This window comes from Papio anubis, chromosome 4 (genome assembly GCF_008728515.1).
Source record: "Papio anubis isolate 15944 chromosome 4, Panubis1.0, whole genome shotgun sequence".
NCBI classification, from domain to species: domain Eukaryota; kingdom Metazoa; phylum Chordata; class Mammalia; order Primates; family Cercopithecidae; genus Papio; species Papio anubis.
In genome coordinates this window covers 156,044,918-156,069,696 of record NC_044979.1, presented here as the reverse complement: position 1 = coordinate 156,069,696, position 24,779 = coordinate 156,044,918, and the positions used below count along the sequence as shown (strand labels likewise).

At 38.8% G+C, this 24,779-nt stretch overlaps 1 protein-coding gene across 2 annotated transcripts in view; it reads right to left on the bottom strand.

Annotated features, from left to right (window-relative positions):
* Positions 1-23,304, bottom strand: part of NCAM2 (neural cell adhesion molecule 2) — a 549,007-nt gene extending 525,703 nt beyond the window's left edge. For both annotated transcript variants that reach the window (XM_017956502.3, XM_009202420.4), the window contains exon 1: positions 23,002-23,304. In XM_017956502.3, coding sequence (XP_017811991.1) covers positions 23,002-23,056 — 55 coding nt within the window. In that variant the 5' untranslated portion in view covers positions 23,057-23,304. The remainder of the gene's footprint in view (positions 1-23,001) is intronic.
* Between the last annotated feature and the right edge of the window lie 1,475 nt (positions 23,305-24,779).

Below are 24,779 nucleotides of genomic sequence, written 5' to 3'. Positions count from 1 at the left end.
TAACTTTTTTAAATAACAAAGAGTTTAAAAAAAAAAAAGATCCATAGAAAAAGAAGGCATCTGCTTAATAGTTTCCCATTTCCGGACTGGGCACGGTGGCTCACTAAGCCTGTAATCCCAGCACTTTGGAAGGCGAAGGCGAGTGGATCATGAGGTCAGGAGATCAAGACCATTCTGGCTAACACAGTGAAACCCGTCTCTACTGAAAATACAAAAAAAAAAAAAAACAATTAGCCAGGCGTGGTGGCGGCGCCTGTAGCCCCAGCTACTTGGGAGGCTGAGGCAGGAGAATGGCATGAACCCAGGAGGCGGAGCTTGCAGTGAGCCGAGATCGCGCCACTGCACTCCAGCCTGGGGGACAGAGCAAGACTCCGTCTCAAAAAAATAAATAAATAAAATAAAAAAGAATAGTTTCCCATTTCCTTAAAGAGATAAATGCAATAAATTGCTGGGAAGGATGAAAGCAGAAGATCATTAAATGTCTCCTGGCATATTATCTCTTCCTTTCCTGTGTTGTAATTCTCTGTGGGACCCAGGACACAACCGGTCAACCTACCTTACCAACCCTACTGCCACAAACTTTATATCACCACCACAGAAAGATTTGAGAGATAAATGGACTTTGTCTTTGCAAGCATGGATGGTACTCTAGAATGACTGGCTACCAGAGGGTACAAAGATAGGGAAGTCTACTTGGCCACAGAGAGCCCAAGTTTTCTCTCTCCTCTATGTCTTCACTGCTCTACTATAATGCGGAAGATATTTAAAAGTGTTCCTGTAATACCTTTAATAGGATGAATATATTAGAAGAGAATATATTGTTAGCGAACTAGCTGGGGGCACCACTAGAACTCGAATCGGGAAACCTGGTAACACAGGTTATGGGAGAAATTCCACCAGCCAAGTCCTGAGGGAGAGCGTGCTGAGCCTCTGAGCATGATCAGATCAGTGGGAGCTGAGGTGGAGCCTTACTTAGAATTGTGGAAACATCTGTGCTTGTGCTTGTGCTGTGGTCATGCTGTGAAATCTCACTAGTACAGACACTGCCCAAAGTGGAGGCACAACCAACATCTATAGGTGAGTTACAGATGAAGAGAAGTGGAGAAAAATAACAACAACAAGCTTCCACCAGAGTCCCGACAACAGTTTGAGTAACGTGAGGGAAGAAAGGGGAAGTCTTTGAGAGTGGAGGACAGCCCTGAGAGGGAAATTGAACGTTGGTCGGCCACGTGCAGTGGCTCATGCCTGTAATCCCAGCACTTTGGGAGGCCAAGGCAGGCAGATACCTGAGGTCAGGAGTTGGAGACCAGCCTGGCCAACATGGTAAAACCCAATCTCTTCTAAAAATACAAAAATCAGTCAGGCGTGCTGGCGCCTGTAATCCAGGCTACCTCGGGAGGCTGAGGCAGGAGAATTACTTGAACCTGGAGGCAGAGGTTGCAGTGAACTTAGATCATGCCACTGCACTCCAGCCCAGGCAACAGTGCGAGACTGTATCTCAAAAAAAAAAAAAAAAAAAAAAAGAAAAAGAAAAAAGAAAAGAAACTGAACTTTGTACTGGATTCAGGATTTAAGCAGTTGGTCAGTTACCAAACTGAGTAATTACCCTCAATTCCACATTCTGACTCAGCTATGAAGCCCTGCACCATGATGGCACCCAGCTAACACAGAAAAGCAGAGAGGATCTAGACACCATAAAGCCCAGAAAGGCCAAATTTACCAGCTGCCCTAGGCACTTAGCATAGTATGGGAAAACTGAATAGAATGTATTCAGTGGCAGAGTGGTAATGTAACTTTCCAAAGCTAATAACTACCTCAAGATAAACATTCTGACATTTTATCAGAACATCATTTTTCATATATCCAAATTTTCTTTGAATATTTTAAATGGAGGCTTGGAAAATAAATAACAAAAAATTAATTGGCTCTATTGTAATATTAAGGAAAAGAGCTAATATTAATTGGATACTCTGTGAATAGTCCTAATATTATCCTCATTCTATGGATGAAAATATTAAGGAACACTCTTAACATTCTTTTCTTAAGGAAAACATTGAATCACTTGCAGAAGACCTCACATCCAGCAAGTGGATGAGCAAGATTTATATGCAAATCTGCCAGATCTCAAACTCCGTGCTGTTTAATCATTGTAAAACCTACGGCATGGAAGAATGTTTTGAAGTTTGCATATCTACAGATAAAAATAAATTTTGAAGTTTGCATGTCTACAAATAAAAATAAATTTTCTGCGGGTATAATTATCAAAAAGTTTGCTTTGAAGCCAAAGGAAAAAAATATTTAGATATTTAAATATACAGAACGAGGGTTCAGTGAGCATGGAACAGAAATGGGAACAAAACACAGACACTGAATTATTTGCTGAAGAAATTATTTAGGTCACAGGGTCCAAATTTATTCACAGGAAACCACCAGCAACTTGTGCATGGGAAAGTGTTTTACCCCAGCACTAAGCAGCCATTGGCCTCAATGCCTGGAACTGCCATGTGCTGGCACAAATCCATTTAGCATCCACCATTCAGCCAGAATGCTTCAATGACCAGCCACGTGAAGTGAATTCTGAAAACCTCAGAAACAATTTTGACTGGTGTCACCAATCTATAAGAAGCAAAAGTAAATCAAAGAACTGTTTCAAAATAGAACCATTCAATGCTAGTTATAGAAAAAGGAAAGCTCCTCTCTGAATATTTGTATTTCCATAAACCCATAAACCTGTCAGCAATAAAGTGACTAGAAACTCTCTAATTTGAACATTCTTATTATGCTGCAAATAAGTGTACTTAGTTGACCTGAGTACCTGAAAATATGGAAATGCTTTATATGAAAAACAGAACCAACGTACCTCACAAAAGTTCTTTACACAAATGAAATCTGTTCTCTGGCAGCAGAAACAGAAGCAGATTATCTATTTAGTAATTCTCAAAAGGGACACGACAACAGACCCCTGAAATACAAGAGAATATGCATCTACAATTTTATGATGCAATACTTATTGTGATATTACAAATATGCTAAATTTGTTCAGCAGCACTGTAACGAGAAGTGTTATAATTCAGTGGTGCAGTCCAATGAAAAAGAGAGTATAACACCATCAGAAACTTAGCAGCCTTCATCTTTTTAATTACGAACTGGAGAAACTGCAATGAAGAATTCAAGTCTGCGCATGCAGTTCAATCACAGTCCCTGAGCTGGAACCAAAACATTCATACTCCAAAAGCCGATTTTATCTATATTCACTGACTATGTTTTGATGGAAAACATCATCAATTATGGATACTTGCGTGTTGGGAGTTTCTTTGAAAACACAGTGGGGAGAGGTGTTTAGCTCTTCGTTTTGTGTAACAAGGAGACAGCAGATATTGTTTTGTAGTCTTGAGAAATTAAACACTGGCTAATTAGTCTTCAGTTATATGAAGTGTGAATAATGAGTCCAATATTTTAGAATGGAGTACATTTTCTTCTTAGAAGCAAAAATCAGCAAAGAACTAATAACATAAAATATTCATGAATTTCAGTACTAATGAAACTAATGAAACAAATATAGCAAACATTTTGATACAGCACTAAAAGATTTTGGTACAGCATAGAATGGTTTCCCCAAGTTCCTGTATGCATATATATTTAATATAAGTATATACACACACACAAATATACACATATATACATCAACCTCTACAAATATATTTTTTACATAAATTTTAAAAATGTATTTTACGTAACATTTTATAGATTTGGCTATTTCAAGAAAACAGTGTTAGTGCAAATGCCTGGCAAAGAAAAAGTATAGCTATTTTAAAAAGGAGAAATTACAGAGCCTGTGCATAGTTTCATACACCAAGTGCTTCAAACCATGATTTTGTATTACCCTAACTTTTAATTCACTGTGCAGCCTTCAGAAGAAATCCAAAGTGAGGAATAGTATAGATCACCGCTTGGTTGAGTCATGCACCCGGACTAGTGAGTCTGCACAATCGCCCATGCTTCAATATTTAACTTGCCTCATCAGTCCATTTCAAATCAACACTCTTAGTTACAACTTCTCCCTCTACAGAGGACACTGGTTCCCATTTCTATTTCTATTTGTTTGTTTGTTTGTTTGTTTGTTTTGAGATGGAGTCTCACTCTGTTGCCAGGCTGGAGTACAGTGGCATGATACCTGCTCACTGAAACCTCCACCTCCCGGGTTCAACCAATTCTCCTGCTTCAGCCTCCCAAGTAGCTAGGACAACAGGCACGTGCCACCACGCCCAGCTAATTTTTTGTATTTTTGGTAGAGATGGGTTTTCACCATGTTGGCCAGGATGGTCTCGATCTCCTAACCTCGTGATATGCCCGCCTTGGCTGCCCAAAGGGTTGGGATTATAGGCGTAAGCCACTGCACCCGGCCCCATTTCTATTTTTTAACCAACTCTTCCTCTTCTAGAAACAAAATGGATATTTTCCTAAGCCTCCTTACACTTGAAAATGTTATTCTCCTACCTACTCTTGAAAAGAAAATAAAAACAATAAAAATATTTGCCTTGAAAAGTGTTAGCTTCTTTGATATCATAAGCTTTTGGAGGACTAGTCAAGGGTATGCAATTTGCTTTATTCCAAATCTATTACCCTTCTCCTGCCATACATTGGACTATACTCCCCAAGCACTGTGTAGTGGGAGGTACCCAGGTCTTCAAAGCCAAGAAAGCCTGAATTCAAACCCCACCTTGGCCACTTCTTAGCTATGTGACCTGCAGCAAATTACTTATTGTTCTGCCCCATAATTTCCTTATTTGTAAAAATTTTTTAAATAATAATAATCTGTATGCAGATATCAGCATTAAATAAGATCAAGCATAACAGCTTTTTTTTTTTTTTTTGGAAAGTGCCCAGAACATAGCCTGTTCACAAAGCAAGTTAATACCCTTACCGTATCATTCTTAAACTTAACAAGAGTAAAACTATGCACAATGGTAATGGTTTTCTTTTACGGCAACTTGACTGGTAGAAGACAACTCTTCTTGCCAATCAGACTGAGTTCAAATCCCAACTTTGCTATTGAACAGTTTTGTCAGTTAGGCAAGTCATCTAAACTCTTTAAAATGTCTTCATTACCTCATCTATAAAAGAGAATTAATCTCAAAAGTTTGGAGAATCATATGAGATCACACATACAAAGAACATAAATATGGTACACTGTAAGGGCTTTATAAATGTTGGCTTTGATATTGTTTGCATTCTTTGTCAAAAACAGTCTTTTCAACATTCCTGCGGCAGACACATTTGACTATAATATTCTTGCTTATTCATTCTTCCTTGAAAGATGGGACACCTAATTTGATTGGCCAGTCATGTACTTCAAGGGAGGCAGATCTCTCCATCATCAAAAGGGAGTCAATTCAGGAAGGGAAATCATGTTAATGTCATTTTCCTCACCAGCAATTAATTTAGGAGTGATCATATGAAACGATTATAGCCAATGAGGACTGACGGAAGTTGGCTAGACAACACAGGGTAAGGGGATTTTTCCTCCAAAGAAAATCAATTAAAGAAATACAGGCGGCCGGGCGCGGTGGCTCATGCCTGTAATGCCAGCAGTTTAGGAGGCCGAGGCAGGCAGATCACCTGAGGTCAGGAGTTTGAGACCAGCCTGGCCAACATGGTGAAACCCTATCTCTACTAAAAATACAAAAAAAAGAAAAATTAGCCAGATGTGGTGGCAGGTGCTTGTAATCCCAGCTACTGGGAGGCTAAGGCAGGAGAATCGCTTGAAACCAAGAGGTAGAGGTTGTAGTGAGCCGAGATCACGCCACTGCACTCAGCCTGGGGGACAAGAGCGAGACTTTGTCTCAAAACAAACAAACAAACAAAAAGACAAAAAAAAAAAAACAAAACCCATAAATACAGGCATACCTTGGAGGTATTGCAGTTTGGTTCTAGAACACCATAATAAAGCAAATATCACAATAAATTAAAGAACACAAATTTTTTTGGTTTTCCAGGGCATGTAAAAGTTATGTTTATGCTATACTTATAGTCTATTAAGTGTGCAACAGAATGATGTCGAAAAATGTGCATACATTAATTTAAAATTGTTTTATTGCTAAAAAAGAGTTAAGGATCATCTAAGTCTTCAGTGAGTCCTAATCCTTTAGCTGGTAGAGGGTCTTGCCTCCATGTAAATGGCTGCTTCCTGATCAAGGTAGAGGTTTGCTCAAGGTTGAAGTGGCTGTGGCAGTTTCTCAATATAACACAACAATGATGTGATGCTTTCAATTGGCTCTTCCTTTCCGAACATGTTTCTCTGTAGCATGCAATATTGTTTGATCATATTTGACCTACAGTAGAATGCTTTTCAAAATTGAAGTCAATCTTCTCAAACTCTCCAACTGTTTTATTAACTAAGTGCATGTAATATTCTAAATAATTTGTTTACATTTCAATAAGGGTCACAACATCTTCATCAGAATTAGATTCCATCTCAAGAAATCACTTTCCTTGCTTACCCATTAGAAGCTAGTAACTTCTCATCCATTCAAGTTTTGTCATGAGATGGCAGAATTTCAGTTCCATCTTCAAGCTCCACTTCTAACTAGTTCTCTTCCTCTTTCCATCAGATCTGCAGTTACTACTTCCGCTGAAGTTTTGAAGCCCTCAGCCATCCATGAGGATGGAGAAATACAAGGAATAAACTTCTTCCAAATTCTTATTGTTGACATATGACCTCTTCCCATGAATCACAGATGTTCGTAATGGCATCTAGAATGGTGAATCCTTCCCAGAAGGTTTTCAATTGACTTTGCCCAGATCCATTAGAGGAATCATTTCCGATGGCAGCTATAGCATTATGAAATGTACTTCTTAAAGAATAAGAGCGAGAGTCAAAATGACTCCTTGATCCCTGAGTTACAGAATGAATGTTGTGTTAGCAGGCATAAAAACAATGTTAATCTTTTTCTACATCTCCATGAGAGCTCTTGGTTGAGCAGAGGCATTGTCAATGAGCAGTAATATTTTGAAGGGAACTTTTTTCTTTTCTAAGAAGTAGGTCTCTACAGTGAGCTTACAATATTCAGTAAATCATGTTGTAAACAGATGTGCTGTCATCCAGGCTTTTTGTTTCATTTGTAGAGTACAGAGTAGATTGAGCATAACTCTTTTTTTTTTTTTTTTCTTTTTTTTGGAGACACAGTCTCACTCCATTGCCAGGCTGGAATGCAGTGGCGGGATCTCAGCCTACTGCAACCTCTACCTCCGTGGGTTCAAGCTATTCTCCTGTCTCAGCCTCCCGAGTAGCTGGAATTACAGGTGTGTGCCACCACGCCCGGCTAATTTTTGTATTTTTAGTAGAGACGGAGTTTCACCATGTTGGCCAGGATGGTCTCAATCTCTTGAACTCATTATTTGCCTGCCTCAGCCTCCCAAAGTGCTGGGATTATGATGTAACATAATTCTTAGGGACCCTGGGACTATAAGAACAGCAAATAGGCATTGGCTTCAGCTTAGTCACCAGCTGCATTATTCCCGAAGAAGAAAGTCAGCTTGTCCTCTGAAACTCTGAAGCCAGGCACTGACTTCTCTTCTCTAGTTATGAAACTTCTAGATGGTATCATCTGACAACAGAAGGCCATTTCTTCTATATTAAAATTCTATTGTTAAGTGTGGTCCTGCCTTCATCAACTATTTTAGCTAAAATTTCTGAATAACTTGCTGTAGCTTCTCCATCAGCATCTACTGCTTCACCTTGCACTTTTATGTTATGGAGATGGCTTCTTCCCTTAAACCCCATGAACTTTTTAAATTTTTTTTGAGACACAGTTTCACTCTTGTTGCCCAGGCTGGAGTGCAATGGTGTGATCTCAGCTCACTGCAACCTCCGCCTCTGGGTTTCAAGCAGTTCTTCTGCCTCAGCTTCCCAAGTAGCTGGGATTAGAGGCATGCGCCACCATGCCCCGCTAATTTTGCATTTTTAGTAGAGATGGGGTTTCACCTTGTTGGTCAGGCTGGTCTCGAACTCCTGACCCCAAATGATCCGCCCACCTCAGCCTCCAAAAGTGTTGAGATTACAGGTGTGAGCCACCATGCCCGGCCCTCATGAACCAATTTATGTTCACTTCCAACTTTTCTTCTGTGGATTCCTCATATCTCTCACCACTCCAATTCAGCCTCCACAGAACTGGAGTATTAGGACCTTTCTCTGGATTAGGCTTTGCTTTAAGAGGATATTGTGGCTGGTTTGCTCTTCTATCCAAACCATGTAAAACTTTCTCCACATCAGCAATAAGGCTGCTTTGCTTCCTTACTCATGTATTCACTGGAGTAGCATTTTTAATTTCCTTCAATAATTTTTTTTTGCATTCACAATTTGGTGAACTGGCGCAGGAGGTCCAGCTTTTGGCCTATTTTGGCTTTCAACATGCCTTCCTTACTAAACTTACTTGTTTCCAACTTTTGATTTTAAGGGAGAGACCTGTGACCCATCTTTTGACTTGAACATTTAGGGGCCATTGTAGGGTTAATTAATTGGCCTAATTTCAATACTGTTGTGTCTGAGGGAAGGGAAGGTCTGAAGAGAGGGAGAAATACCAAGAAACAGCCAGTCAGTGGAGCAGTCAGAGTATACACAACACTTATAAATTAAGTTGATTAAGTTTGTCATTATGTGGGTATGCTTTGTGGTACCCTAAAATAATTACAATTGTAACATCAAAGATCAATGATAACAGATCAACATAAAGACATAATAATAATAAAACGTTTGAAGTATTGCCAGTTACCTAAATGTGACACAGAGACGCAAGGACAGCACATGCTATTAGAAAAATGAGTCCGACAGATTTGTGTGACACACGGTGGCCACAGACATTCAATTTGTAAAAAAAATGCAGTATCTGTGAAATGCAATAAAGGGAAACACAACAAAATAAACCACGCCTATATTTCTTTCCCAACTTCAGGTAAGCAGGTAAGTATGTGACGCTTTGAGTTGCTGAAGACAAGTTTCTTCCACAAAGCCAAGTAAAAACAGCCAAAATCATGAGTAGAAACATGAAATTAAAATCTATCTCTATATGGCCTCTCCTGCGCTATAACAGATTTTTATTTTTAAGCCATTTTGAATTTGTCCTTCTCTTCTTTGCCCCTAAAAGCATCCTACACTGATGTAATTTCACTATGATAATATTCAGTAAGTCATCCACAAACTGATGGCTTACTAAATTATTAATCATTATAGTGATTCACAATAAGGAAAGCCATTGAAAGATACAGCTCATATTTAAATATTAATGTTATATAGTTCTTAATGAATTACACTAATCTAAACAATCAAGTTTCCCCACCTTACAACCACTCTAAACCCCACCCTATTATCTCTAAATCCTGCGAGTTCTCCATGCTTATTAACCTTTTAAGTCTCTAAAAGAGTTACTCATTTACCAATTGGCAGTCACTAACCTGGATTTGGCCATTCAAAAGTAATGACTCGATGATATGGCAACTCCATTTTTTCATTTTTGAGGAACCTCCACACTATTTGCCATAATGTCTGTACTAATCTCTATTCCCAAAACAATGCATCAGGCTTCTCTGTTCTCCTCACCAACATTAGATTTTGTCTTTTTTATGACAGACAATCTATCAGGTGTGAGGTGCTATCTCACTATGGTTTTTAATTTGCATTTCCTTGAAGACTAACGTTGAGCATTTTTTCATACATCTGTTGACCAGACATATGTCAGCTTTTAGAAGATACCTACTCAGGTGTTTGGCCCACTTTGTTTAAATTGGGTTTTTTTTTTTTCTTGATATTGAGTTATTTGAACTACTTATATATTTTGGATATTAACCCCTTATCAGAGATATAGTTTACAAATGTGTTCTCCCATTCCATAGTTAGTCTTTTCATTCTGTTGAATAAGTTCTGAAGATGTATTGCAGGGCATGGCAACTATAGTTAAAAATGTACTGTATACCTGAAAATTGCTAAGAGATTAGATCTTAGGTGTTCTAACAACAACAAAAAATGATAACTATGTAAGGTGATAGATACTTAGCCTGATATAATAACTTCACAATACATACATGTGTCAAAAATCATGCCATATACTGTAAATATATGTATTGTAGAGCTGGGTGGGAGGTGGGGGGAGAATTGGCCAGAAAAAAATGGTAAAAACCTGAAGCTAGAGCTAGCCCTAGTGCTTGTCTTTTTCCTTCTGCAATTCCTCATTTCTTCAAGGGACTACGTTTCAGTCAGTGTAATGAGCATCATTTTAGAATCAGATATTCCTGAATTTGAATTTCAGATCCTTCCCTTATTAGATGCTACATATCTTTTATGAAAATCAGTTCCTTCATCTCTAAAATAATAGTTCAGATTTCCTATATGTTTTGAATTTTAAACTGATGTAATCCCTCTGAAAAACAAAACAAAACAAAACCCTGCAGAGTAAATGGCAGGTTTCCTTCTTTCATTCAATTAATTCACCAAATACTTAAAACTACACACTGATCATTAAGGAAATAAGGTTGCCTATAATCATTCTATACATTCTGGGAATCATTTTCCCCCTGTATGCATGAAACTATATGAGATTTTATCCAAGCTCTTCACCCTTCTAACACAACCACCCACATTCCCATTCTCCTTTAGCTGATGAATTATCCTCCTGGAAACAAAACAGTGATTAGTCTTTGAGTATTCACTTCCCTTTATCATTCAACCTCAGCTCTCTGCTTGCGTTTCTACTGGGAGGTTAGAATGTGTTTCAGAGTTCTAATTAGTAATGACACTTTACACTTACAAAGATTTATCTTCTCCCATCACACATCCACATCCATGTCCATCACCTGAGACTCAGAGACTTTAAAATGAGGTAAAAGGCATGGCAGTGAGAGACAGCTGAGCAGGAAAGGTCAAGCGAAACTTGACTAATAACAAAGTCCTCTTTCCTCCCATAGTCAATAGTTTAATCCTTCAATTTTCCTAGTAAGAAAGAGGTATTTCCTGATTAAAGAAGTCACTGTTCATCAAACTATTGCTGTATTAATGCACAGTGTAGGAAGAAGGCTGTTTTTCATAAAATGTTTCATTAAAATAAAAATGATACAGGGATTGAAAGCAAAAATACATTAACAACTTAGGGTATTGCATAATAGCTCAGAATTGTGTACCAAGAAGTGTTATTTTAATAACACGAGCACAGTAAGTTGAACATTTCATATCCACTTTGGATGTGACGGTGAAGTTTTTTTGTTTTTTTAAGCACAGAGGACCTCATAATGCCACTGAACAACCTAGGTTAAGTTTTGTTCTTAAATTGCAGACCACCTGCAACCCACACAGAGGTAAAATGCATTAGCATAGCGCTTATGAGGGGGCTTTGAAATAAAATAACTAGATTATCAATTAAAGTGATTGTATGTAAAATCTGAGGAGGGAGATGAAAGTAAAAATAGATAAATCAGAAGCACTAGTAAATTCTTTAATTGCAAACTGTGTTTCAAGTGAAAAACAGCATATATAATAATGGTAACATTAATAGATAAATGGTAGGCTCATAGACAAATGGGTGATAAAGATTTTCTGGGGTATCCGAAAACGTATTCTGCCCAATAAACTTAAATGCTTTTATCACTGAAGTTGGACCTAGAGAACACCATAAAAATCATTAAAACACGCGCACGCACACACACACACACACGCACACGCACATACACACACACGAACACACACACAGCTATCAGAGGGCAAAGGATTTTTGAGGTTAAATGAAATTTCATTTTTTTAAAAAAGAGAAAACATGCAAGTATCTCTTAAAAATTAAGATAAAACAAGTATTTTCTGACTTCTCTTACTACACATACAGTTCAGAATTGGTTTCCAATAAGAATAGAATGAATAATCAACTTTTAATTAACCATGGGGGATTATCTTGATTTTGAGGACTTTAAATACTTGCTCTATCGACACAGCAGACACTTACTATTGACCATATCTAATCTAGTTAATTATACCTTTATCAACATGTTATATCCCCCTCATTTATTTATATATTTCAATACATACAGTGAAAAATTCTGAGACCCCAACTATATAACCATCTCCTATGCCTCAGATAAGACTTCAAAAGAACAAATCTTACAGAAAGATTTCAGTTTTCTCTATTCCAAGCCTAATTAATTTTCAATGAGGACATAAGAGCAGGGATAAGGTGATTCATCCTTGTCATTCCTCCTGAATTAGATAATAACTGTGACTTTATTATTTTATAGATGTTGATATATTTATGGAAGATCTGCTATATGCATGGTAGTGACATAAACAAAATGTGTGAAATAAACACAGAGGCCAACACATCATATATTTTCAACAAAACAAATCATTATACAAAGGCAAAAGTAAATATGCTTTTTAAAATCAGTCAGTTTGGCTCCTGCCTGGTAATATTTAAATATGAATTCAGCATATATTTGCTGGGCTTCTACCATGTTCTAGGAATACACATGGGAATTTACAGCAAACTCTCTATTCTCTCTATTCAAGTACATTGCATTTAATGGGAAGCTAGCAGGGAAAGGCATTCTTGCTCCCATGGAGTTCACATGGAAGGTCACAGTAAAGTACCTTAAGTTTGAAGTGCAGAATTCAGGTATATTACCTCATCTTTGATTGGCTCGTCAAAGCCTTTAACAATGACTGGTACAAGCAATTAATGAATATTTGTTGAAAGAACTACTGTGCGCAGTAACGAGCAATGAGGCTGAGAGAATAGGATTGTGCCAATGAATACAAGGCAAAAGTCTTAACAGTTCTAAGTCACACACCCAAATATTTCAAATGAAAGGTAGATCTCCAATTAAAATTAATGGCATCTTAGAAACACAGTCCAAAAGTAAACTATGAAGAATATAATGATATTAAATATGTTTCATACCAAGAAGGAATTTTTGGTAACTGCTTCATGGATACGAGTAAAACAAACCTTTAAGTAAAACCAGAAACATTATAACAGGAAAATATGATGTATCTAGAGTAAAATGTTTATATCAGGTCTGGCCCTACCATTTTTTAAAGCATTTCTTTGGGCAAGTAATTTCGCCTTTTTGAAGTTTATTATCCTATTCTAAATCAGAAATACTATCTACTTTTCAGGATAACTGTGGGGCTTCATTAGGTAAATTAAAATTGACTGTAAGTATTTTGTCAATTAACATGTCCCACAATGTGGGGTTAAAATTTTTAAATTTTAACATTTAAAAATATTACCATAGTATAATTCTTACCCTTTGATGATTCAAAAGTTTTACCTGGTGTAAAGATTAGTATATAATCTATGGAATAAGTAGCATGAAGCCAGTTTTTCTATCCTACATAGTATGATAAAGAGTGAACAAGATTAAAAATGTGCTTAATTTCAGCTGGTATCAGAATGCTGTAAGTGATTTATCTAAGTAAATAATTTTTTTAATCAAAAGCCTGTAAATGTCACTGTTCAAAGCATCTGGGACATACCTCACTACATATATTAATCTTCACATAATCTCTTCTTAGCATTTCTCTCATGCATGATAGCTAGAACATAGAAACTCAACTGCTCTCTTCAGGCAGTGATTAGTAGAGAATAATAATCAGAGAAAAATTAAGTGAGACAATGGATATAAAAATAATCAGAAAGCCTAGTATTAGAAGTGTCAGAGGCATGTGAATCACAGCAACTCCATCTTGGATAGCGGCTGGGTAAAATAAGGCCGAGAACTACCAGACTGAATTCCCAGATGGTTAAGCATTCTAAATCACAGGATGCGATAGGAGGTTGGCACAACATACAGGTCATAAAGACCTTGCTGAGAAAACAGGCTGCAGTAGAGAACCCGGCCAAAGCCTGCCAAAACCAAGATGGCCACAAGAGTGACCTCTGGTCATTCTCACAGCTCATAGTATGCCAGTTATAAAGCATTAGCATGCTAAAAGACGCTCCCACCAGCACCATAATGGTTTACAGACGTCATGGCAATATGGGGAAGTTACCTTATATCATCTAAAAGGGAGAGGAACCTTCAGTTTCAGGAATTGCCCACCACTTTCCCAGAAAATTCATGAATAATCCACCATTCGTTCAGCATATAATGAAGAAGTAACAATAAATGGGCAAGCAGCAGATCTCAGGGTTCTCTGCCTATGAAGTAGCCATTCTTTTATTCCTTTACTTTCCTAATAAACTTGCTTTCACCTTACTCTATGGACTTGCCCTGAATTCTTTCTTGCACAAGATCCAAGAATCCTCTCTTGGGTTCTGGATTCGGACCCCTTTCTGGTAACAGAGGTACCAAAAAAAATTCGTTGGGAATGAACAAGTTATAATAATAGAAAAAAGGTCCCCAAGTCCTCTCATTAATACTGAGACCAAACTACAAGTGTGCTTATTTTCTTACACTGGGATCTATTCTTATTATAATATAGGTTTTAGTCATAATACATTGACTGATTTTGCAAGTAGAGACATGTATTTCTGATATAGCACCATATTTGCATCCCTGAAAATCTCTGGGGTCTGAAAACTTGTGCAGTAAAAAATATCATACTTCATGGGAAAAGGCAGGATTAGGAGGCAAAACATTCAAAACCAGCAGAAAGCTGTAACCAAGCACCAACAAAAACCATAAAAGTCTTAATTATAATATTAGCATAGTTAAATCTCTGCTGGTATTTGCACCTAGCTTTTGCACCCTCTATCAGGATGCAAGACCTGAAGGGCATTCACTTTAAAATGCAAACTGTGATTCACAGTGTAGCCTTTAAAAAATAAAAACAACGAAAAGCAAACATCATTTTTTCACCAGGCAAAATGACTTCCCAGCTTCTTCAGCCGCACTTTCACTTCACCAGATGCCTATTACAGCGGAAATCAAGATGTTCTTAAAGCTACTAAGTAAATGAATACTTGTACTAAAGGAAGGGCCTTGAGTTAATTTTTTTCATATTTTCTTAATGTCTTCACAGCTTGCTAAGGCTTTCTCCTTAGTTGTAAGAAAGGCTGGCTCTTACTTAAAAAATTAATGAGCGGAGAAAATCATGTATGGATCAACACAATGTTTTGTTTTTTGTTTTGTTTTGTTTTGTTTTGTTTGAGATGGGGTCTCACTCCGTCACCCAGGCTGGAGTGCAGTGGTGCAATCTCTGCTTGCTGCAATCTCTGCCTCCCAGACTCAAGTGATTCTCCAGCCTTGGCCGTCCAAGTAGCTGGGACTACTGAGGCATGCACCACCACGCCTAGCTAATTTTTGTATTTTGGGTAAAGACGGGGATTTGCCATGTTGCCCAGGCTGGTTTCAAACTTCTGATCTCAAGCGACCTGCTGGCCTTGGCCTCCCAAAGTGCTGGGATTACAGATGTGAGCCACCACTCCCAGCCCATGGATCAACACAATTTCTGCATTATAACATCGCGTCCCCCTGTTTATCAATGGTGTAACAAGGTGAGATGCATCAAAGAAACAAACACTGTAGCAAAAAAGACCGAATCCTATCTGAAATGTATTTAATGTTCCTTGTTATAAATGTGGGTGCCAGCCTAAAGCAGGAACTTAAAATCTCTGGGCAAATCAGTCATTCTTAATCTCAGGAATGTCATCTATAAAATATGATCTAATCAGGATTCAATGAGATAATGAGTACAAATGCTCAACACAGCTCTCTGGCATAGAGGAGGTGCTCAAAAATATTACTTCCTTTTTCCTTCCTTGGGCACGGATAGAAAAATGTTAAATTTTTATATATTCAATACCAAAAATATTTTTTCATGTAAGTGTTCAGGGTTTTTTTGGTGGGGGGGGGGTTCTCCTGGTTTTTATTTTGTTTTGGTCTGCCAGTGCTAAAAAGAAAAAGAAATTATAAATAAAGCAGAGAAAATGATTTAAATGAAGAATATATAATGAAAACAAATTTTACCTACATACATCTGAGATTTTACCAAAATTCCAGAAGTATACTACACAACATTTGAAGCATAAATGGGGATGGAAGAACAAGATAAAGACAGATGACGAATAAAAGTGAAGAAATTATTCTGAAGAATTGGCCAATAAGAAGATCAACAGTTTCCATTTTCAAGTTTATTGACACTTTTATCTAGATGTGCCATGAATACAGCAACTTGACATATAATTTTAAAAACAACAAGTTAAAAATTACTTAAAATGGGTGTACTTTTTCATTGATTTTTCCTATTTGTATTAAGATATAACCTTTTTTTCTGCTAAATAGACTTAAAACTTCATGTGGCACCTTCCTAACAGCTACTCAATTTGTATTTGTTACTAAGATCCTATTAAGTCTTCCATAGACACATGTACCATGTCCACTTACTCCTTTTTCTTTTCTTCATCCTACGCATGGCCAGTAGGTATAAAAACAAACCAAAATTTAATCATGTTACTCTCCTGCCCAAACAATGGCTCCCAAAGATCTACACTAGAGTCCAACACAGCTTGGTCTCCAGGTCACTCTATCTTCTATTTCCACCACTGTCTCCATAATTGAGTGCAGAGGCTCACCTTTCCAAACTGCTTCATGAATCCTTGGATTCATTAAACTGGATTATTTCTATTCTCCCAACACGCACCTCCCTTCTTACAATTTGTTCACTCATTATTTTTCTCCTTCTATTAATACTTTTTTCCATTTACTCTCACTATATTGAAGCCCTTTCTGTTTCACTGAGTGGCAAGGTAATGTCCTGGTAAGAGGCTAGGTTTTGAACTGTCCCAAATACAAACCCTCATTTCCAAGCAGTACAACCTCAGTTATTTAAACTCCCTATGTCTCATGGCCCTCATATATAAAAAAACAATAATCATAATAATAACAAGATAATAGAGGATTATGACAAGAGAGTCTGTCAGTAAACACAATCAATTTTAGCTCATTCTAGGCACTAAACTGCTAAGGACTCCGACTACTTAGTGTTTAATTATATGATATATTTTGTCATTTTATAATATTTTGTTGAACAAGTTATGTATTTCTCTCATGCTTATTTGGGTTTTTACATTTGTATTATTTGTTTCTGCAATTATCAACATTGAATTTTCCACAAACATGCGAATTTTTAAACAAATGAATCAACAATACATCAAAAATAGGTATGCAACCAGAAGCTGGAAAATCTACTCCTAGTTCCAGACAACTACAAAAATAAGTGATATAGGCAAATCGGATAATTCTTCTGTACCTCAATTTCTTCATCCATAAAACCAAGCTAATAGTCCCTTGACTCATTGATAATCGTGAGTTACAAGATGACAGCACTTTGCACAAGTGGTCTGTACTGTTATAAGGTGCTGATAATGTACTCATTTTAAGGCCTCAAAAAGTGCTTGTTATTTGATTCACTGACAACATGGCACAGAATTTAAATATATTTTACTTTGAGCTGAAGATATATTAGATTCATTTAAATAAAATCTATGAACAAGTTTGGTGTTAGGAGAACTGAAGAGTTTGGAGACTGGAGCTCTAGTAACTATCCCTTTTATTTTTCCGTTTGATCTTTAGTAAGTCATTTATCTTAATTATATGCCCCATCCTAAGCCTCTGGGTGTTTAACACCAGCCTGATGTTGGTCCATAGAGAGGATTCGTGATACAAAAAAAAAAGCGCATCATTCCTCAAAACCTTTTACTGCCATCTGCTGGCAAATTGTAAAAATAATATGTGTTCCATCACTAGGACAATGAGTGACGCCCCCTGGAGTTGTTCTTCACACAACCCATGCAATCATTCCTAGTAATGCTGTCTAATGAGGTGTCTGGGACACAGCAGGTATTCTGTAAATGTTAGATAAATGAATAAATGATGAATGAGTCACCCTTATCAATAAGTAATCTCTGTCCCTTTGATATTGTTTTCTAATCACAGAGCAGCTTATGATGATTTTTTTAAAACTAAATAAATGTTTATAAACCACAGACAAATTTATCTGTACACACATTATTTAAAAACATAAACAAAGCCTAGCATAGTAGGGTTGACCTTTGGCAAGGTGCCTGCCTATACATATTCATTGTCACAATTGCTCCCCATGGCCGAGCACCAAAGTCAACTGGCCAGATTTTATGATATCAAATTTTCAAATAAGCAAATAGTGGTTCTAAGAGTGTAAGTTGCTTCTTCAAGGTTAAGAAACTCTTAGTAGCCTAGGTCTTCTGATTCCAAATCCAATGAATTTTCTTCATCCCTGTGAGTTTTCATAAATCAAATGGTGCCAAGAAAGATTTGATCAGTGGACCTGAAATTCTTCAAACTATAATGCTTTGATTGCCATGCTTATAAATATTCTCAAAATTCCCCATTATCTTTCTTAATGATTTAAATTCAAACATCTTGATTTAAAATCAAGATGTTTCATTACATCATAGCTTTGTAAAATGTCTTATAATGTTTGATGAATTGTAAGTGCCACAAGTGAACATAGAAAACTAGGAAATACGTTGATATCTATTTGAGATTAGTACTCTTATCATAACTGTAAATTGTTAAAAGTTATTAAAATATTTAAAAGAGCACCAGAGAGAAGCACTTTTATTTGTTGAACAATTAGAGATAGCTTGGCTCTATAAAGTGCAGGAATATTACATTTAATAAAAGCATATAAGCACTGGTTGCATCTTAAAGTACTCTCATATCATGTAATTTGGAAAATTAAAACAAATTTATAATCTTTGAAATAGGCCTATCCTCAGTTTAATTGGCATTGTATAAAGGGAACAATAAATTTAAAATTTAGGACAATAAAATTTGAAAAACAATGATAGTCCCTTGAGAAGTAGATTCAAATTATTAAATTAATTTTGCACACATCAACACTCGGGATTAATTTCATTTTGGGGGGAAATAATGCAATTTAGAATCACTCTATCAGTTATTGAGCACTTTTCTTCATTCTCTCAAAAATTCTTTGCAGTGAGAGATGGCCCTGAAAAGAGATAAGTTACAATGATTCCCCAAATGTTAAAAGGCAGAGAATGCAGGAGGACCAGTTCCAGAGCCTTCAGATTGTCGATCCTGTTACTGTTTGCGCTGCTTCCACACAAGGACAGGCAAAAACAAATCACACTGTTCAGCTTGGTTACTAGCCTCAATCTCTGTAGCTCATTTCGCAGTTTCCTTACAAACTAGCCCTATTTTTGAAAGAAGGCCATTTTATTTACAAAATCCTATGAAGTCTAACTTTTGGTACTGAATGAGGTTCTTTTGTTTCATTAATTGCTTCTCTAGTAGGACAGTACCTCGGGGAGAAAATTAGCTCCCTGTGTCATTGAAAAGACTCATCTGACACTCTCGGGATCCGCCAACTTCCCTTCTTGCTCTACGGGCTCCGATTTTGCATTAAAAGTGAGAAAATGCTCTGCTTCACTCTTTTGATATGAAGTAGGGAGGGAAATCCTCTGGGTTACTCTTTGACAATAAAGATATTAATTTACATTAGCCTATCTTCCCCAAGTGCAAAAGAAGACCCAGTTGATTTAATAGAAACTTTGCACAAAGAGGCTGATAGCAAAGAATTAGAGCAGAGCAGATAGAAAAAGCATACAAGAGAGGCTGGAGCCATGCAACAGCCTAGACAGAAGATGAGTTTGTGGAGACCTCTCCTGTAATCTTCAAACTAGTAGACACTCACACACCTGTGCTCTATTTTTAGAAGGTACATTGCTTTAATGTACAATGACTTACTAGCACTTCACCAAAGAGAATAACTGTAAGCAGATGTCTGCTTTAACTAATCAACTGGGCAATTCACCCCTCCTTTCCTCACAATTTTGGCTTAGGGAAGTGTTCTCAGTAGGTATATTTGAACTGGATTGCAAGAGAGATGAATAGCATTATTCTTACCTTTGGTTTTAGTATAACAGGGCTTCTATTTTATACATGTGAACATCCAGAAAAAATGTTTATTAATCATACCTGTTTAATTTTTAAAGAAAGAAGGAAGTGGTTTTAAAAATGTAAAAACTCTCATGAAAGCAATCCATGCATACTACAGTTTAGGAATTTGAATATACAAAGATCCAAAGAGCAAATGCAGTTAATCAGAAACTGAAGTTATCACTTGAGATTTATGATTACAAGGGTTTTGACCAAGTTTTGAACACAAAGGAAAAATAATTGCAAAAGTGACAGAATTACAGAATTTTCTTTCCATTGACAATTAAATTCAGACTTCACAATAACATTCTAAACTCACTTCATTAGACATTAATCTTGCAGTGGAAATTAGAGGCTTTTAAAGGAGTATTTCTGCTACATTAAAAAAAAAAGCGTCTTACTACTGTACAACAATAAGGTTGTGTTGAGAGTTACAAGTAAACTATTAGGCCTCGTTAGCTAATTATAGTATTGGCATTCACTTAAGTTAGTCAGTTTCTCACTTAATGTCATTTTCTCCTATTCAACTGCTTCAGTTCAAAACATTTTGACTCCTAAAAAGGGAATACATCATTGTTGCCTTTCCTCAGTCTCACTGCACACCACTTTCCAAAGCAATAGTTCCAATCATGCTTCATAAAATCCCCTGCAAGTATATTGTTGGACACATAAATCAGCAAGCTGGGATTTGAGTATTTCTAAGGCAAGACCAGGGATCACTGACTGGTGGCTTTTCCATGGCCCTCTCTACAAGAGAATAAACAAAATTATGAGTTACACTAGGTCTATTTTTTTTAAACAGCTCCCAGTGGTGTGTCTGATACTTGCTGCTGCATCCTTAATTAGAGAACAAAACACTAGCATAGAGGAACTGGACTCCAGGATGAGGATCTCTACATCCAAGCATCTCTGACTTCATCAGAACACATGGCATAGAGGTACTATATATTCCTTTCCACAAAAGCTAGGTCTCTCTGAAATGTATCTGTGCCGCTATGAGTGCCACGCATTGTGAAATTGTACTAGATAGAGAGATCTTTACAATGATGGTCTCCTTCTGCCCTGTTTCATTACAGTGAATATGGGCTCCCCTTCAGAGACGCTTGTCTCAGAGTGCCTCTTCACAACCACCTTGTATCCTGACTTATAAATTAGCTGAATCACAATTTCACATCTATGTTACACGTACACATTCAAATTGTATGTCTCTGTGTACTATTTAAACCTATATATCTAACATTTCTAGATTTCCTATGTCTCCAAATTCCAACACACTTAGCCTCTGCAATGATAAACTCAGACTCAACTGAGAGATTTTTCTTCTCCAAACCACTCACAAGGTAATCATAAGTCTGCATAAACTTGCTTCCTATTATTCTCCCATGCTGCCCCACACTATCTACACTTATTTAATTGCAGTTGCATTTAACTGCAATTTTCAGGGATTGTTTCCTAGTGCTCAGAAATACCTGTCTATGCTATAAATGAACAGTTAAACACAACCAGCAGCTATCTGAAAATCAAAGCAGCGTATCTGTAGGACATATGTGTATGTTGATCTTTGCTTAAGAACCACTGAATTAAAGAATTTGACTAGCATTTGCTTCAGATGGACATATCTGCAATTTTGCTAAGACTGAAATATTTCATACTCTATGTTAGGAAAGGAAAATGAGCAGAATCTTATCAAGACACTTTACAAACTATAGGAATCTCCAACATTTGCATACTAATTTCTGAACATTAAATCTGCATCCAATCGTGTCTCATCAGCCACTAACACTATAGCTGTGGGGAGGAGAAGGGCAGAGAAAGGAAGCCTTCACATCCAAAATGTCAAGCCCTGCTGAAGAATGATAGGAGGACTCCGTGGAAGAGCAGAAACAACCATCTTCTGGGCTTAAAATGGAGTTCTACCACCCCCTGCTGGACCAAACGAGCAATACAGAAGAGGCTAAAAATGCTTAGAACTGAATATCGTGGGGATATTTTAACTTGTCTTGTAATTTATTATATTCTTTTAAAAAGCCAATTTCATGCTACACTAACAACATAACATTCTTTGCAATCATTACATATCTCAAAATTAGCGCTATTTTATTTTTCCTTTAAAGACTTTCACCAATGCATGTTTTAGCATTTCGTGTCCCTAATTAAACGTCCAAACTTGTCTGGACAGTTGAAAATGCTTCCATTTATTGTAAATATATTTCATGTGAATATTTACTCTCTAAACAGCCGGATAAATTCATATCTATCTCTCTAGAGACAGTGATAGCTTCCACAAATTCCCTCTCAGGTTATTCTACCAGGCTATTCATTTTTTTTTTTTTTTTTTTTTTTAAGAGATAAAAGCTCCCACCAGTTCTCCCACAACCCCAGAAATCCCTTACAGGTGTAATTACAATGTAATGTTATAAAATTATTCCACCTTTCTGTATTAATAAGGGGTTGGGGGTCAAAATGAATGACTGCAACACATCCCTAGTTTTATCCATTTGCTTTCTTACACACAATATCCATGGCCACTCTCTTAGTTTCCAACAGAAATAAGCCATCATCATTCACTTCATGGTCAGGAATTAGGGTTTGGGGAAAGGGGTGGAAAAAAAAAAAAAAAAGAGTCTCCAAGAATCGAATGTCTTGCACACAACAGATAATCTGCAAATGAGTTTAACGCTGATAGTTTTTGCTGCTTCTGTAAAACACCGTCGTGCCCTTTCTTTCCGCAACCTCAGATATTTCACTGTTAACACACACCAACACACTCATCCAATTTTTGATAATGAAAATAAGAGAAAGCCAAAATCCCAGAGGAAAAAAAAAGAGAAGAAGAAGTGGTTTCCCTGGATATCCTGCTCACTGATTGCCCTCTCCAATTCCGTATTTTCCCTTCTCTTAAGGGTCTCCACACAACAGATACAATTTTAGAGTCAGCTAGGAGAAAGAACCAAAATAATAACAACAACAATAACTGTAACTTTAGTTCTTTCATTTAATTCTTCCTGCGCCTCCCTCTTTGCCTCTCTTGGCCGGGTGGAAGGGGGAGGGAAAGTAAATGCAATAAAGCACCACTCCTACCTTGCCCGCTACTGACAAGCAACCCGAGCAGGTAGAAGGAGAGGAGGAGGCTCATGTTCAGGACGTGACACCGGTGGACAGTTTCAAAGTTATTAAGTCCAGCCCTGGAGAGAGAACCTTTCGCTGCCCCGGCCGCCTCTGCGAGAGCCGCCGCCGCCGCTCCCGCGGTGCCCCAGCCGCCCGCAGCCCGCGCGCTCCTCCTCGCAAAGTGACTGCAAGCTCCGCTCTTGCCGCACTATATCCAGGCAGCAGCGGCGGCAGCGGCGGCAGAAGCACAGCAGCAGCGGCCGCCGCGGCGGCAGCAGCACAGCCGGGCGGGGAGGGCGGCGGGAGCGGGGGCGCGGCGAGGGGAGGTGCGGCCGAGGCGTATCCCTCCGCGCCGCACGGCGGCCGCTCTCCCGCGAGGCTGGCGGTCCCTGGATTCGTCCGCAGTCGAGCTGGAAGCCACAGGTTCGGTCCCCAGTGCCTCCAACTAGAGGGGCAGCTGCGATCGCGAAGGCGCCACTCGCCCGCCGGCCATTCGCACGTTCATGGACTCCCTGAGCCGAGAAGGGCGTGAGGATGGGGTCCGCCTGGAGCTCCTTCACAGCTGCCAGCCGCCTCGGGGCAACTGAGCTGATGCTGAACTGAAGTGAGCTGAGCTGATGCTGATGCAGATGCTGATGCTGATGCTGATGCTGATACTGATACTGCAGGCGGACGCCCAGAGCGCGCGCCGGCTCAACGCGAATGGGGGATCAGGAGGCGGGCGGTGTGCCCCGCGACTCTTACTCCTTTTGGGCGTGGGAGGAGGGAGATTCTTGTCACTCCGTGGACCTCCCTCTCCCTCTCTCGCTCAAACCTGGAGCAGGCTGGCACCTTGCGCGGCTGTCCCCCTTCCCACGCTCTCCACCCCGCCGCGACAGAGGGGAAGCAATTGTACCCTAAAGTCTACACTGTCTATCTCCTCAGGCGCTAAAGCGGGGGGCGGAAAAATAATGTACAGTGTTTCCTCTACATCTCGACCCATTACTGTTGGGAACGGTAGGGAGAGACACTGGGGAGGAGGCGAGCCGCGGGAGGAGCTGCGTTCAACTCAGCCTCCGCCTCAACTGTGTCCTTAGAGGCCTGAAGTCTCTCCTGGCCTCACTCCGCGGGCTCTGCCCTCGGTTCCAGGGAGCTGCACTGGCCAGATCCCCGCCAGGGGTGCACCGAGGGAGGACTGCAAATGTGCAAAGATGAGTTGGGGCGGGGGCCGGGGGTGGGTGGAACCTTCCCCAGATCAGTGCCCTACCCCCAACACCCACGTACCCGCGCGTGTGTGAAAGTGTAAATTGAAGTGAGGGAGCCGTGGCAAGCGCCCAGAACTAACTCTCTGCTCCTTAAGATTGGGGCTTATCGTTATTTCTCCTAGAAGGGTAGGAAAAAGGTTGTGAGATTAACGTCAGTCACCTCTCCTGCAAGAGCGGTAAGAGGCAGAATCCCCGGCCCCGGGGAGCCCATGTCAATCTGGCCCGGGGTTACCGCGACCTGCAAAAGCTGACAATGGGTTCTTTCATCTGCTCTTTCCCTCTGGCTCCTTAGAGAACTCAACTGCCCCGCCCCAGACTCCACAAGGACCCTAGCTCCTTCCTTATCAGTGAGGACGTAGAAATAGCGGGGGTGGGGAGGATATAGAAATGTTGTAGAGCTCAGAATCCAGTCCCAGCCTGAGGATTTCATGCTGAAATGGACGTTGCATTGCCTTCAGGGAGGGCAGGGGGCAAGAGTAGACACAGGCTAACATGCATAGGGGAGAT